The 16,757-nt window shown below is 52.5% G+C and overlaps 2 protein-coding genes across 2 annotated transcripts in view; both read right to left on the bottom strand.

The window, feature by feature from the left end:
• The window catches only part of LOC144248839 (uncharacterized), a 167,276-nt gene that overhangs the window by 37,250 nt on the left and 113,269 nt on the right, over positions 1-16,757 (bottom strand). The window lies entirely within an intron of this gene.
• On the bottom strand, positions 7,927-8,859 carry LOC144248846 (olfactory receptor 14J1-like). The gene has a single exon (XM_077790826.1). It carries the CDS (start codon positions 8,857-8,859, stop codon positions 7,927-7,929), a length of 933 nt encoding a protein of 310 aa, XP_077646952.1.

Here is a 16,757-nt window from a genome sequence, read left to right as displayed (position 1 = left end):
TCGTCCTCCTGCTCGTCCTCCTCCTCGTCGTCCTCCTCGTCCTCCTCCTCCTCCTCCTCCTCGTCCTCATCCTCCTCCTCCTCCTCCTCCTCCTGTTCATCCTCGTCCTCCTAGTCCTCCTCGTCCTCGTCCTCGTCCTCCTCCTCCTCCTCCTCTTCCTCCTCCTCATCCTTCCCATCCTGCTCATTCTCATCCTCCTCGTCCTTCTCCTCCTGGTCCTCCTCATCCTTGTCCTTATCCTCTTTATTCTCCTCCTTTTTCTTGTCCTCCTCCTGTTAATCTTCCTTCTCCTCCTCCTCCTCCTCCTCCTTCTCTTCCTCCTTGTCCTCTTCATCTTCATCCTTTTTCTCATCGTCATCCTTCTCCTCCTCGTCCTCATCCTTCTTCTCCTCCCCCTCCTCCTCGTTGTCCTCCTCCTCCTCATCCTCATCATCCTCCTTGTCCTTGTCCTCTCTCTTCCTCCTCCTATTTCTCCTCTTCATGTTTCTCTGCCTCCTCCTCTTCCTTGTCCTCCTCCTCCACCTCCTCATCTTCCTTGTGCTTGCCCTAGTCCTTGTTGTCGTCCTCCTCCTCCTCTTCCTCCTCCTGCTCCTCCTCATTCTCCTCCCCCTCCTCATCCTCCTTGTCATTGTCCTCCTCCTCCTCCTCCTCCTCCTCATCCTCATTCTCCTCTTCCTCCTCGTTGTCCTCCTCCTCATCATCATCCTCCTTGTCCTCGTTCTCTCTCTTCCTCCTCCTGTTCCTCCTCCTCATCTTCCACCTCCTCTTTGTCCTCGTTGTCGTCGTCGTCGTCATCGTTGTCGTTGTCCTCGTCCTCCTCCTCGTCCTCCTCCTCGTCCTCCTCCTTCTCCTCCTCATCCTCCTCGTCCTCCTCCTCGTTCTACTCGTCCTCCTCATCTTCCTCCTCGTCCTCCTCCTCGTCCTCCTCGTCCTCCTCATCGTCCTCCTCCTCCTCCTCCTCCTCGTCTTCCTCGTCCTCCTCCTCCTTGTCCTCCTCCACATCCTCATTCTCATCCTCTTTATCCTCCTATTCCTCTTCTTCCTCCTCGTCTTCCTCATCCTCCTCCTCCTTGTCCTCTTCGTCCTCCTCGTCCTCCTTGTCCTCCTCTTCCTCGTCCTTTTCCTCATCCTTGTCCTACTCCTCATCCTCCTCCTCCTTATCCTCCGCATCCTTATCCTCCTCATCCTCCTCATTGTCGTCCTCATCCTCATTCTCCTCCTCCTCCTCCTCCTCCTCATCTTCCTTGTGCTTGCCCTAGTCCTTGTCATCTTCCTCCTCCTCCTCTTCCTCCTCCTGCTCCCCCTCTTTCTCCTCCCCCTCCTCATCCTCCTTGTCATTGTTCTCCTCCTCCTCCTCTTCCTCATTCTCATTCTCCTCTTCCTCCTCGTTCTCCTCCTCCTCATCATCATACTCCTTGTCCTCGTTCTCTCTCTTCCTCCTCCTATTCCTCCTCCTCATCTTCCACCTTTTCTTCGTCGTCGTCCTCCTCGTCCTCCTCCTCGTCCTCCTCCTCGTCCTTCTCCTCGTTGTCCTTGTCGTCCTCTTCGTCCTCCTCCTCGTACTCCTACTCGTCTTCCTCGTCCTCGTCCTCGTCCTCGTCCTCGTCCTCGTCCTCGTCCTCGTCCTCGTCGTCGTCCTCCTCCTCCTCCTCCTCCTCCTCGACCTCCTCCTCCTCGTCCTCCTTGTCCTCGTTCTCTCTCTTCCTCCTCCTATTCATCCTCCTCATCTTCCACCTTTTCTTCGTCGTCCTCCTCCTCGTCCTCCTCGTCGTCCTCCTCGTCGTCCTCGTCATCCTCCTCGTCCTCCTCCTCGTCCTCCTCCTCGTCCTCTTCCTCCTCGTCCTCGTCCTTGTCCTCTTCCTCGTCCTCGTCGTCCTCCTTCTCCTCCTCCTCCTCCTCCTCCTCGACCTCCTCGTCCTCCTTGTCCTCTGCATCTTCATCCTTTTCCTTATCTTCATCCTTCTCCTCCTAATCCTCGTCCTCATCCTTCTTCTCCTCCTCCTCCTCCTCGTTGTCCTCCTCCTCCTCATCCTCATCATCCTCCTTGTCCTTGTCTGAAGAGAGGTTGGCAGAGGAATGGTTGTACAACAGGGGACATGATGCTGTAAAATTAATCCAAGTAGGGTGGGCTACGTGACTGCTGCAAGGTTTGCATGACCCTGAAGAGCAGATGGTGTGCAGAAAGCAGGATATTGAAACTGCTTGGTATGTAGAAATAGATAGAGAAGAACAAAGAAGTGCTAAGCCCTTCTAACTGCAAGGCCAGCTGGACAGGCAAGTATCAAACACAAAGATACTTTTAAAATAACAGTACAAGTCACATAGCAACCAATCATGAGCTTGGCTTTTGCAATATGTATGAGCTAATTAATGAACATATATAAACTGTGTAATCTGTCACAATAAACTGAGACTTGATGATCATGATAGCATGAGTCTTGTCTCCCACGGCACCCTCCAACACAAGTGCCCCGGTAGTGGGAACCACAACTCATCAGGTTTGTGTCCTTTGGGCTCAGGGACTGGTGACACTCGGAGGCACAGAAAGGTTTCTTGCCAACAAACACAAGTTGAACATTTGAACAGTTTAATAACCATCACAGCTCTTCCCTCATCTCTCTGGGATGTCCCTGCAGCATCTGACATGTCCCCCACACCCAAGGCATTTCTGTACAGGAACAGCTTCAGATAAAGACATAAGAAAAGGTAGTTCTTTGATATATATAAGCACAATAAGGATGTTGACTGATATGGTATTTATATTAACCTCTGAAAGACTGGGCAACTTCTGGAAGCTCAAAGCATGAAGCCAGTCAGTTGAGAGGCACTTTAATGACCAGAAACCATCTGGTGAAGGAAATCTGGGAGCAGCAGGAAGGACATAAATCCAGTTGGACTAGTGATGACCTTAGACATGGCCATTTAAACAGGAGAGCTGGAAACGCCTGAAGGAAGAGGGAGAGGAAATAATAAACTGAATATTGGTGACACAAGTAGAAGGCAATGTCAGTATTTCTCCTCCTGCCAACACTACACTTCTAGGAAATTCCTGTTCCAGGTGGGAAAACTTTGCCATTTCTTAAAAGTACTGAAGTAACCCAGATAATAAAAATTTGATTCCATAACATGAAATGTATGAGTATTAACACCTGGGCCCCTTTCCAGGCAGACATCAGCTGTGTGCCCATGAACAGGCAGTGCCACTTGTGCCCTGAGGTGCCAAGCTGGGACTGGATCTCTCAGAGAGGAGCTGAGGGAGAGCAGAGCACCTTGCAAGCTGCAGGTCCCTGCCAGCCCCGCAGGGCTCCTGTGCCATCAACATCTGCTCTGCTCCAGTCTGGAACAGGGCCCAGCACGGTGCCGGGACCATCAGAGAGCTGAGGTGTGTGCTGGAATTCCATGCCCTCCCCATGGCACAGCAGCCCTGCATTTCCCTGCTCCAGCCTTGGTCTCCAGCACAGCCATGGAGGCTCTTTGGGCTCCTGAGTGTTCCTGCAGCCCCCAAGGGCAGCTGAGCTCTGCCTTGGGCACAGGCAGCCCTGGCCAGCACAGGCCATGCTCAGCAATTCCTTGTCTGTGCCCGGCCTTGCTGCCAGCCCCGGCAGCGGCTGCGTGGCCCCTCGGTGGCCCTGTGCTGGCCCAGCCATGGTGCCACAGCCCCTGTGCAGCCCAGCCCAGGACAGGAGCATTGCGGCTGGGAACGGCCCCTGTGCCGTGGGGCCCTGGGCAGCCTTGGGGCTCTGTGCCCCATGGCCTCCCTGCTGGGCAGCCTCTGCCAGCTCCTGCCGAGCCCGTGGCACCTGTGGGGCTGCACAGACAGCCCTGCCCGGGCTCTGCCGGCCTCGGGGCCAGCAGAGAGGCGGCCAGGGCTGGCCATGGCCGGGAACAGGCCCTGAGCCCCGCAGGAGGATGGAGCTGGGCCACAGCCAAACTCAGCCCAGGGCAGAGCTGGGCTCAGCAGCCAGGGCTGCCCAGGGCTGGCACAGACAGAGGCTGGCGCTGACAAATGTCCTGGGCCCCTCCCTGCTCTGTCCGTGCCCCAAGGGCACAGAGCAGCCTCCTCTCTGGGGCTCTTGCCTGTTTTCAATGCCTGCCCAGGCGCTGGCCCTGCCCCACAAGGCCTGGGCTGAGTCCTGCCCCTGCCCGCTCAGCCAGGCTGAGCTGGACACTGATGGTTTCTGTGCCAGGCTCTCCCAGCCCAGCCCAGCTCCCTGCCAGCTCTGCCAGCTGCCCTGAGCTCTGGGCAGCACCAAGGGCCTCTCCCCAGCAGAGCCCAGCCGGCTCTGGCCCCACAGCTCTGCTCAGCCCAGGCTGCTCTGGGCACTGCCCCACGGCCTCAGCCCCTGCCAAGGGCACAGCAGCAGCTGCAGCTCAGCCAGGACTCAGCCCCACCATGGGGGAAGGGGCTTGGCCAAGGCCAAAGGAGCTCCCTGGCTGCCCTGCTCCCCTCTGCCTGAGGTGCTGAGAGCTCTGCAGCCCCTCCTGCCATCCCATCTGCCCAGGCCAGCACAAGAGCCCCGGCCTTGGGGCCCTCCAGAGCTGCTCCTGCTCCAGGCCCAGGGCCCATCCCAGAGCTGGGGCAGCCACAAAGCTGTGCCCATTTCTGCTCATTGCTGCCCTGATGGGGATGGATCCTCAGTCACTTGGGGGTTGCTGATGATTTTTACTGCTCCAGATGCCTCTTCTTTCTTGAGCTCTTCACTTCAGGAATTCATTTACAAAAGCTCATAAACATTTGTTCAAGATGCCTGAACAGGTACTGGTGAGGCTCAGAGGCACAGAAAGTTTCTCTTCATGGCCAACAGACCATGGATGAACAGGACACAATTTAATAACAATCACGCTCTTCCCTGAGCTATGTGCAACATCCCAGAAGTGTCTAATGAGTCCAGCATCCACAAGTGATTTCCATACTAAAATTAATTTTAGACAAACATGGTTCTGTGATAGATATAAACACAATTAAGTTCTTGTATCAGGATGCTCATCCTGGAGTGGGGGCAATACAACTCAAACAATTCCAGGTACTGATTTTTTAATGGGAAACAGCCCTTAAAAACAAAGGAGTCCAGGAAGGATGGACATAGTTCAAGACTATCTTAAGGGGGAAGGAGCAGCCCATCCCAGTGTGGCAAAAGATGAGCTGGTGAGGAAAATGACTGTCCTGGCTGCCCATGGAGCTTTTGTGGGAACTTAGGGGAAAGAAGAGGGTGCATCAACTTTGGGCAGAAGGTCAGGCAACTTAGCAAGCGTTTAAGGATGTTGTTAGGTAATGTAGGAAAAAAAAAAGGAAAGAGGTGAAATCTCAATTAGAGATTAACCTGGCCACTTCTGTGAAAAATAATAAAAAAGTTGTCTATGAATAAGTTAATAGCAAAACGTGGTATAAGGGGAATTCTACTCTTTATTGGATGAAGTGGAGATTAGAGTAACTAAAGAAAAGGAAAAGGCCAAACTACTTAATAACTTGTATGTCTCAATTTTCATTTTATGGAGAGGTTGTCCTCAGGACAAGCTTTCTCCTGAGCTAGTAGATGGACACAGGGAGCAGGACAGGCCCCTGTAATCCAGGAGAAAGCAGCTGCTGACCTACTGAGCCACTCAGATGCTCACAGGTGGATGGGATGGGATCCATCCTAGGGGGATGAGGGAGCTGGTGGATGAGCTCCCCAAGCTGCTTTCCATCATTTACCATCAGTCCTGGCTCACCAGGGAGGTCCCAGAGCACTGGAGGTGCCAGTGGGAGCCCATCCCCAAGAAGGGCTGGAAGGAGGATCTGGGGAGCTCCAGGCCTGTCAGCCTGACCTCGGTGCCTGGCAAGGTTATGGAACAGATCACCTTGAGAGCCACCACAGGGCACCCACAGGATGGCCGAGGGGTCAGAGCCAGCCAGCGTGGATTTAAGAGGGGCAAGTCCTGCCTGAGCAACCTGATCTCCTTTTATAACCAGGTAACGCACCTGTGGGTGTGGGAAAGGCTGTGGATGTGTCCATCTGGACTTCAGCAGAGCCTTGGACACTGTCTCTGACAGCATTCCCTGGAAAAGCTGCAGCCCACGGCTTGGGCAGGTTCCCTCCTGGCTGGGAGATGGAAGAGCTGGCTGGAGGCTGGGCCCAGAGAGGGGTGGGGATGGTGCTGCACCCAGCTGGTGTCCAGTCCCTGGCGCTGTCCCCAGGGATCTGTGTTGGGCCCAGTCCTGTCTAACATCTTCGCTGATGATCTGGGGGAGGGGATCGAGCTCACCATCCCCAAATTTGCAGGTGACACCAAGCTGGGTGTGAGTGTGGATCTGCTGGAGGGCAGGACAAGAAGACACAGCCTTCAGCTGCGCCAGGGGAGGTTTAGGCTGGACAAGAGGAAGAAGTTCTTCACAGAAAGGGTGAGTGAGCATTGGAATGGGCAGGCCAGGGGGGAGGTGGCAGAGTCACTGTCCCTCTCCAGTGGCACTCAGTGGCATGGTCTGAGTGACAAGGCGGTATTAGGACATTGCCTGGACTTGATGATCCCAAAGGTCTTTTCCAGCCTATTTGATTCTGTCATTCTGTGATGATTGGGACACTCTGGGGCCATTTTGACCCTGCAGGGCCTCGTGGAACTAAGAGGACCATGGTGACACTGTGCAGCCTCATAGAACCAGGGCTCCATTGTGGTGCTCTGGGGCCAAATGGAACCAGGGAGTCCCCGTGACACTGGGTCCTGGTGGAACCACAGAGGTCATGGTGACACTGCGGGGCCTCGTGTGACCGAGGGGTTTCACCACTGTGACACTGCCAAACCAAGGAGAGCATTGGGAGAGTCCAGGGCCCAGGGGAACCAAGGGGCCCTTCTGACACTGCGGGGCCTCATGGGACCAAGGGGACATTGTGACACTGCAGGACCTTGTGTAACCAAGGGGCCACTGTGACACTCTGGGGCCTCAGGGAATCTGGAAGGCCGTTGTGACACTGTGTGGCCTCGTGGAAACAAGGAGTCCATTGTGACACTGAGGGGACTTGTGGAACCACAGAGAGCATTGTGACAGTGTGGGACCTCATGTGACCATGGGGCCTTTGTGACACCATGGGGCCCCATGGAACCAAGGGGCCACTGTGAAACTGCGGCACCAACAAGAACATTGTGACACTGTGGAGACCCATGGAACCAAGGAATCCATTGTCACATTTTGCGGCCCCATGGAACCAAGGAGACCAGTGTGACAGTGCAGGGCCTGGTGTAACCAAAGGGACATTTTGACGCTGAGGGACCCCTTGGAACCAAGGACATCTTTGCAGATGACACCAAGCTGGATAGGAGTGTGGATCTGCTGGAGGGTAGGAGGGCTCTGCAGAGAGTCCAGGGTAGTCTGGATCCAGGGCCCAAATCCAACAAGGTGAGGTTTAACAAGTCCCAGTGCTGGGTCCTGCACTTTGACCACAACAACCCCTGCAGCGCTACAGGCTGGGGACAGAGGGGCTGGACAGCAGCCAGGCAGAAAGGGACCTGCAGGGACTGATGGACAGCAGGCTGGACATGAGCCAGCAGTGTGCCCAGGTGGCCAAGAAGGCCAATGGCTCCTGGCCTGGATCAGGAATGATGTGGCCAGCAGGAGCAGAGCTGCTGTGCCAGCACTGATCTGCCCCAGCTCTGCACACAGACATTGCTGCTGCAGCTCCAGAGAATGCAGCAAAAGGGCATCTCTGCAGAAAACTGTGCTGGGAGATAATTTAGTTCCTTAAATCCACCAAGAGTTCAACCCCTCATTGACACAGTTTGTGGGCACAGGGAAGGTGGAAGTAACAAAATGAGAAATGGCACAAACAATGATACTTTTTTGTGGGCAATCTCAAAAACCTAAAACAAAGTAAAAAAGCACCTCTATAATGAAACCAACAATTAGTATCAAAGATTACTTTTATTACAAGTGATTTGCAGAAATTGGCCAGCTATTTAATGTTTCTGAAACCATCCAGTCATCAGTCTCCTCACTACAGCCTTGAGCTCCTGGTTACTCAGGCTGTAGATGAGGGGGTTCAGGGCTGGAGGCACCACTGAGTACAGAACTGACAGGGACAGATCCAGGGATGGGGAGGACTTTAAGGGGGGCTGCAGGTAGGCAAATACACCAGTGCTGACAAACAGAGAGACCACGGCCAGGTGAGGGAGGCAGGTAGAAAAGGCTTTGTGCCGTCCCTGCTCAGAGGGGATCCTCAGCACAGCCCTGAAGATTTGCACATAGGAGAAAATAATGAACACAGAACAACACAATGATAAACTACCAGTAACCACAAGAAGCCCAAGTTCCCTGAGATAAAACTTGGAGCAGGAGAGCTTGAGGATCTGTGGAATTTCACAGAAGAACTGGCCCAGGACATTGCCATGGCACAGGGGTAGGGAAAATGTATTGGCTGTGTGCATGAGAGCATTGAGAAAGGCACTGGCCCAGGCAGCTGCTGCCATGTGGGCACAAGCTCTGCTGCCCAGGAGGGTCCCGTAGTGCAGGGGTTTGCAGATGGACACGTAGCGGTCATAGCACATGATGGTCAGGAGGGAAAGCTCTGTTCCAAGGAAGAACAGAAGGAAAAAGAGCTGAGCAGCACATCCTGTGTAGGAGATGTTCCTGGTGTTCCAGAGGGAATTGTGCATGGCTTTGGGGACAGTGGTGCAGATGGAGCCCAGGTTGCTGAGGGCCAGGTTGAGCAGGAAGAAGAACATGGGTGTGTGCAGGTGGTGGCCGCAGGCTACGGCGCTGATGATGAGGCCGTTGCCCAGGAGGGCAGCCAGGGAGATGCCCAGGAAGAGGCAGAAGTGCAGGAGCTGCAGCTGCCGCGTGTCTGCCAGTGCCAGCAGGAGGAAGTGGCTGATGGAGCTGCTGTTGGACATCTGTGGTGTCTTGGCATGAGGACCTGTAAGAAAAGTAATCATGGAGTAGTTAGGTGTGGAAAGGTCTTTAAATATCCCAGCACAGCCTGGGGGCATTTTTTTCCCCACTGCCTGCCCAGGGCTCTGTGTCCTGGAGCTGTCCCTGTGCCCAGGGATGGGCCTGGCCAGAGCTGCCAGAGCCCAGTCCAGCCCTGGGGGCTCAGCTCTGCCCTGCAAACACCTCCCAGAACTGGCACTGCCCAGGGCCAGCTCTTTCTCTCCAGTCTCTGATGACAACATCAGAGAAATCCTGAGGAGGCTGGAAAAGTGGCACTGATGCTGCCTCTAAGGGACCCTGTCCTGATTTCTGTCACTACCTGGTTTATTCAGATCTCAGGAAAAGCTTGTTTATTTTTCTTAACATGAAGTGAGAGATTAATATGTATGGGAAATTTCCATTCCAGGCAACACAGAGCAGTACATTAAAAAAACCAGGATTTTCCCTTTTATGCAGCCCATGCCTTGCTGTGCTCCCTGTATAATCTGCTGGGAAATATTCTGCAGTTAATTGTTGTGCTGGGAGCAGTCCTGAACAATGCAGCATCTTCACCACACAAGGAGAACACTTCCAATCATTATGAGCTGTATCCTTCCCCCCAGATCTTTTCCCTCAGCACTGGGAGCAGCTTCCTCAGCCAGCTGAGAGCTGTCCCTGACAGGCAGCAGAGTCCCTGGCCCAGCACAGCGTCCTGGGCTGCAGGACCCTGCTCTGCAGGACAGCCCTGGGCACCCCTGGCTGCTCTGCACAGGAGATGAGCAGAGAATGCACTCACAGGGTCTGTGGGCATTGGCATGTTCCAGCTTTAGGAGATCTCTCCAGGAGCTGCAGCTGCATTGTCCTGCAGCCAGAGGTTCCTGTGCCAAGGGCTGGCAGTGATTCTGCCCCAGGCACTTCTCAGCCCCTTCCCAGCCCTGACTGATTGAAGCTCTCTGTGCCTCTGTGCTGTGCCCGCGCTGGCTGCAGGCAGTGCCCCAGCCCTGCTGGGCTGGGAGAAGAGCTGCTCAGCAAGAGCAATGTGCTTTTGAAGCTCTGCTTGGTTACCAGCATCACCCTCTGTGCCAGGACCCTGACCCAGCTCAGCAGCACAGACACAGCACAAGGACTTTAATGAACCTCTGGGGCTTTGTGCTTAGCCCTGAACATCAGGCCCTGGGAGGGAGCTGCAGAAACCTCTGCAGAACTCCAAGTCATAATCCAACTCCAAAGTTTCTTGGACTTTTAATGGGTCCCACTGAGGGACACGACTGACAAAGTGTCCCCAGGCCCCAGGCAGAGCAGAGAGCTGGAGGCACTGATGCCAGGTGGGGACAAAGAGAAGCCAAGTCTTGGTGCCCTGGGGCACAGCAGGGTCTGTGCCACCAAGGGCTGTGAGGAGACACCTTGTCCTGAGGCCCTGGGGCCTCCTGGCACAGCCCCAGCCAGGCTGGGCACTGTCAGCCCCTGGTCCTGCCCTCAGCATCCCCCCCTAGCCCACATCTCAGTGGCCTCAAGGATCTGCTGGAAGGAGTCCCTGGGGAGCCTTGGTCAGGAATGGCCCTGGGGGCTCCTTCATGCTGCCAGGGACTGCAGGTTTTTCAAAGGACTCTGGCTTTTGCTTTTGCCTTGGAATCTCTTAGAGCTTTGTGCAATCCTGGCCTCCAATTAACTGCTTTAATTAGTCCCTGCAGAGTCTTTGTCAGTAACAACACTCAGTGGGGCTCATTAATGCTTCAAGGTACTTCAGTTTTTTAAGGTAATTGGTGTTTCACTTTTGTTACAGACTCTGTGAGAGGCTTGTGCAATCATTGCCCCAATTATCTGCTTTAATGTGTCCCTTGAGAGCTTTGTACTGACACTCAGTGGGGTTCATTAATACTCTGAGATACTCAAATTTTGCGAGGTTCTTTGAATTCTTCTTCCAAAACTGAGAGGTTTTTGTGCCATTTGGAGTCTCTGAGAGGTTTTTGTGCCATCCTGGCCTCCAATACTCTCCTCCTAGGCATCCATGAGGAGCCTGTGTTGGGGATGGACCTCAGTGGGTCCCATTAAGACCTCGAGAAACTTTGGGGTTTTTTTCTGACTTTTGCCTCCTGGAAGGGTTTGTGCAATCTCCTCTCAGGCCCTGAGGTTCCAGGACTCAGGTCCAAATGCACCATGGGGCTCATTAGGATCAAGCAAGTCCTGACAAACCATGGCTGTGCCTCGATTTCCCTCTTGTCTGCGGCAGTTCATCAGGAAGATTTCTATGGTAGTTTTCGTTTGCCTATTTGATATTTCTCAGTCAACGCATCAATTAGTGTGGTGGGTTCAGTGCTGGCTAATTACCAGTGCACACACTAGAATATACTTACTCATTTCCTGCTGCGAGATAGGATTAGGAGAAAGGCAAAGTGGGCTCAAAACTTTAAAAGAGTGTAAAGAAAAGTTTATTAGCAGTAACTAAATGAAAGAGTTATAAGAATATGAACAAAACTTTCAGAACACATCCTCTCTCCATACAACCTGACAATGTAGAGACAAAACCTGAAATTTTCAGTCAGTTTACCACCTCTAGAATATTTTAATGTTTCTTCAGTTCACATCAGGAGAGAAGTACCTCTTGTTAATGTTATGGAGAATTGTCCACAAGAAAACAGTTATCTCATGGCTTTTCATTTCCATGAATAACCACTGCCTGGAAAAATCTTCAATTGTGAGGTCACTCCCATGTTTTCACAGCTTTTCCCACAGCTGTGTTTAGCGGCCATGACAACTTATGGGGTATTAGTTTCAAGATGAGCTGTTTAAGGGCAAAGGATCTCTTCATCTATTTCTGAAATCATCTTCATCTCTGGGAACAGAGGTCTTCTTCTCTCCCTGAGGGCACAGGGTCTCATAACTCTTCTCTCTTTCAATGTTCAGACTTCTCATGGGATCACAGCTACTTCAACATTTGCTTACTTTAGCATGGAGGTCTTTGCTGAACAAGTCATCTCCCCATAGTTTTCAATGTTTTATAGGGAAAAAGAGAGTCTGATGTATCCATGACATCCTTCTCCATAGCTTTACCAGAGGATTTCAGCCCCAAGATCAAGGCATCTCCTCATCCCTCCCATCTGGGACTCAACTTCCTCTTCCCTGACCTCGGTGTGTTCATGTTGCTCCTCTGTGTTCCTGCCCTGTGTCCTTTTCTCTCACTGGAGGGAGGATGGCAGCAATGGCAGAGTCAATATCTCCCCCTGGGTCTACAGATGGCTATTTGACTCCGGCTGGGCTTGATGGCCAATTCTAATTTTGGCCATGGTTCCTGGTCATGAGGACCAGTTTTTTTCCATAGGAATGAAGAAACAGAGTCCCACTGTTTTAGGGGCAAATGAGAAGTGACCACCTAAGGACAAGGCCATCCAGAGCTGCCAGATTTTGTTCTTAGAGATACCCTTGAATATAGGAAATTTTTTAGGCAGACTGTCAGTTTTGGCAATGGGCATCTGAAAAGACAGACGGTTCTTTCCCATACAAAGAAGAGCACAGAGCCCCAGTGCTCCAGGAGCTGATGACAGGCAGCCCTTGACATTCCAACATCAGCCAGACCTGTCAGGTGGCCCCTGGCAGGCCAAGCCAGCCAGACCTGGTCCATGTTCCCTCAGTTCCATTGGGCCCCACAATGTCCCAATGATCCCTTGCTTCCAGGAGGCCCTGAGCTGTCACAATGCCCCCTTGGTGACACCAGGCCCTGAAGGGTCAGAATGGTCTTCATGGTTCCATCAGGCCCCACAGAGTCATAATGGTCTCTGGGTCCATGAAGCCCCGCGGTGTCACCATGGCCCCTTGGTTCCATGGGCTCCAGTGGTGCCACAATGATCCCCTTGGTTCCATGAGGTGCCCACAGTGTCACAGGGATCTCCATGGGAAGGAAAGAACCGAGCCCCAGTATGGCAGGGGCAGCCACCAGAGGCCAAGGCTGGCCAGAGTTGTCAGTTCTGGAAGATTTTGGCTGGGAGCAACCCTTGGATGTAGGGAATTTTAGAGGTGGGATCCCAGTTTCAGATATGGACACCTGGAGAAGTACAGGTTTTTCCATAGGAAGGAAAGCACAGAGCCAAAATGTTTCAAAGGCAGAAGAAGAAAGAGGTGGCTTCTGGGAGGCTGAGACATCCAGACCTGTTCTTCATGGCAGCTTTTGTCATGGAAGAATCCTTGCATACACAGAATTTGGGAGGAGGAATCTCAATTTTGAACACAGTCACCTTGAGAAGAAGGACAAGTCTTTTCATTGGAAGGAAAGCACCAAGTCCCAGCGTTTCTAAAGCAGATTAGAGGCAGCTCCCAAGAGGCCAAGGGCAGCCAGACCTGTTTGTCGTGGCAGCTTTCACTTGGGAGCAATCCTTGGATGTACAGAGTTTTGGAGGAGGAATCCCAGTTTTGGCCATGGCCCATGGAGGAGAAGGAGAGTTCTCTCCCATAGGAAGGAAAGCCCAGAGCCCCAGGGCTTCAGGGCAGGTGAGAAGCAGCCCGACATGCCAAGGTGGTCAGGTGCTCCCCAGGCGGCCCAGCCAGCCAGACCTGGTCCGTGATCCCTTGGTTTGGTGGTGATGCCTTGAGAGGCTGCCTAGAACAGAGCTAGGCAGTGTTAAAGGAATAAAGCAGGTATTTATTAAAAGGCCTTCAAGGGATACACCTTGGGCAGTACAAGAGCCTGGCCCTGGCTCCATCCTAGATGGAGTCCAGGTCACGAGTTTTCACTGGGACAAACAGGGGGATTTGGTCTGGCAGGATGTGTAAAACAATCTCCTGTGATATCTACTTGTTCTCACACAGAGCACTTGGCTGCAGGGACACATTCCCATCGTTCCTGCCCAGGTTTCAGGATTCAAACACTGCTGTCCTTCCCAGGAGCTGTTCTTCGGGAGGCCTTTTGGCCTCTGGACCCACACTCTGGCTCCATTATTAGCACTGCTGGATCCAAACCCTTTATCTCCACCAGCAGCAGTGATTTGAGGTGGATCTACTTTTTTCCCAATTGTTTTAAACCCTGACAATATCAATAATTGTGCTACCTTGTCATGGGTTTGAATAATCCAATCTTGTTCACTATTCTTTAACCAAATTACTTCATTTTCCCCTTGATAATCTGCATCAGTTCCTCCTCCCATGACATGAGCACTTTGCAAGGCCAAGCTCCAGTGAGCAGTTACCAAACCAAAGTGTCCTGGAGGAATCTGGATTCCTGTTCCTGTATTGTTAACTCTCATTTGCTTCTGATTTATCCTAACTAATTCCAGTGCATGAAGGTCCAGCCCTGCAGCCTCTGGGCTGGCCCTGCCAGGGCCATCACACCCAGAACAATTTCCCAGGCAGTCCCAGTCTCACTGCCCAGGGCTGTATTTGCACATTGGGAGCAGCCGTGCACAGCCAGGGGGTTTCCATTTCCCCAGGGGCCATTGTTAAGGGCATGGAGCACATCTGGAGATGGGTTCTCCATGGGGACAGGTTCCCAGCACTCATTATTTAACTGCTCTTTTTACAAACCCTTCACCAGTTCAACCAATCCTGCAGCTTGTGGATTGTCTGGTACATGAAAACCCAGCACTCCTAATCACTGTATTTCTCATGTAACCCACAAAGCATTCCACAGCACAGTATCAGCAAGCCCTATAAAAATAGCCAATTTCATCCCTTCCTCTGGTATTTGTCGTACACAATCTTGCAGAGTTTACCACTGACATTTGGGTCTTGGCCAGTCCTTTTCTGTAGGGGATTCAGTGTCACAGTGGGCAGCCAAAGCTGACAAATAAGTATTGTCAGCATTATTTCACATTATCAATTTTTTATTATGTCAAAAAAAAGGATCATGTTATATTTTTATATAACTGCTATTATTAGTAATAATAATTATATTTCACTTGCACAAATGAACCTGTATCCCCAAATCCAACCAGAAACACCTGAATTCACCCAAATCCACCAAAGTTTCCCCTTCTATGACACCGTGAGAGAGAAATCTGAGCAGGAGTCCTGGAATTTTGGGAACAATCCTGAAATTCCAGGAAAAAAAAAGCCAAAATTCTTGGAAGAACCCCAAATCCAGCCTCAATTATCTCTAAAATCCACACTATAACCACCCAAAGCTTCCCCTTCTGGGACAAACCCATGATGAGAACAGAATCCTGGGGAAAATACCCAAATTCTGGGAAAAATCCTGACATTCTGGGGAAAAAAAATCCCAAAATGCAGTTGAGAACCCACCCAAAATCCCATGGAAAACACCCAAATCCAGCCAGGAACCCCCCAGAATTCACACTGAATCTACCAAAGCTTCCCCTTCTACCCCATAGTGATACCCAAATCCAGGGAAAAGTCCACAGATCCTTGAGAAAACAGGACATTTTGGGGAAAAAACCCAAAATCCTGTGAAGAAACATAAATCCAGCCAGTCCACCCCCAGTCCCCTGGGAAGGACTCCAAATCGCTGTTGGAACCTCCCCAATTCCTCTGAATTCCCCCAAAATTTCTCTGAAATTCCCCAAATTCCTTCTAGGACTTCCCCAGATCCCTCAATAACGTCCCAAATTGCTTTTGGAACTGCCCCAAATCCTTTCTGGAACCTCCCCAAATACCTCGGAAAATCCCTTGGAAAACCCCAAAATCCCTCTTGGAACTCTCCCAGATCCCTGAGAATTCCCCCAGATCCCTCAGAAAGCCCCAGATTCTCCCCAGATCCCCTCTGAATTCCCCCAGACCCCTCAGAAAGCCCCAAATCCCCTCTGGAACCTCTCCCAGATGCCCCCAAAATCCTCGGGAACAACCCCAAACCCCCCGAGCCGTCCCCAGCTCCCCCCGGAGTGATCCCAAATCCCCCCGGAGCCAGCCCAGGTCCCCTCTGGAAGCTCCCCGAGTCCCTCGGGAAGCCGCAGATCCCCGGGAGCCGCCGGGCAGCGCCGGGAAAGCCCAAAGCCCCGCGGCAGTGCCGCATCCCGGCCGGAGCTGCCCCGGGAGCCCCGCGGGGCCGGGGCCGGGGCCGGGATGCGCCGTCCCAGCGGATCCAGCGCGCCCGGCCGGGCTCGGCCAGCGCGGCCCAGGGCAGGGAGCGCTGGTGGGGCGGGAGCGGGAGCGGAGCGCGAACGGGACCAGCGCAGAGCCAAGGGGGGAGAGGCCCCGGCCCCACAGAGAGCGGGGCCGGAGCGCGGGGCCGGGCGGGGATGGCTCGGGGATTGTCCCGGGCGATTCGGGCACTCGCAGCGATCTCTGCGGGATTCCTGGGCTGCTCCTGGGAGGTTTGGCTGGCATTTTGAGGGAAGTTTTCGTGGGGATTTTTTGGGTGCATTTCCTCGGGCTTTGGGTGGGATGTGATAGGACTTGGGGGCATTTTTGGGGAATTTGAGAGGGGCTTGGTGGGATTTTGGTGCGGATTTTTGAGTGGATTTGGAGTGGATTTTAGGGGTTTTTTGGGGAAATTTCGGTGGGATATTTTGGGTGATTTGGTGGGATATTTTGTGTGGATTTTGTGTGATTGGGGCATTTTTGGGGGCATTTTTGTACAGTTTTTTCTTTGTGAATTCTGTGGGATTTTCATGGGAGTTTAGTGGAACCTTTTGAGGGATTTTTCTGTGGCATTTAGGGGGATTTTGAGGGATTTCTGTGAGCCTTGGGGTGATTTTTGGGGTGAGTTTTGTGGGCTTTTGGGTGGAATTTTTGTGGAGATTTACCTGGGATTTTGTGTGGATTTTCTGGCATTTTCAAGAATTCTATGGTGGAATTTTTATGGGATTTTAATGGTATTTTTGGTGGGATTTTTTGTGAGGTTTTTGAGTGATTTTTATTGGATTTTGGTGGGGTTTTGGGGGTATTTTTTGGGAGATTTTTGCTGGATTTTGGGTACTTTTTGGGGGGATTTTATGGG

Source organism: Lonchura striata, unplaced genomic scaffold (genome assembly GCF_046129695.1).
Source record: "Lonchura striata isolate bLonStr1 unplaced genomic scaffold, bLonStr1.mat Scaffold_92, whole genome shotgun sequence".
Lineage (NCBI taxonomy): Eukaryota > Metazoa > Chordata > Aves > Passeriformes > Estrildidae > Lonchura > Lonchura striata.
The sequence above is the reverse complement of the archived record's forward strand: the minus strand, read 5'-3'. Positions and strand labels throughout refer to the sequence as shown.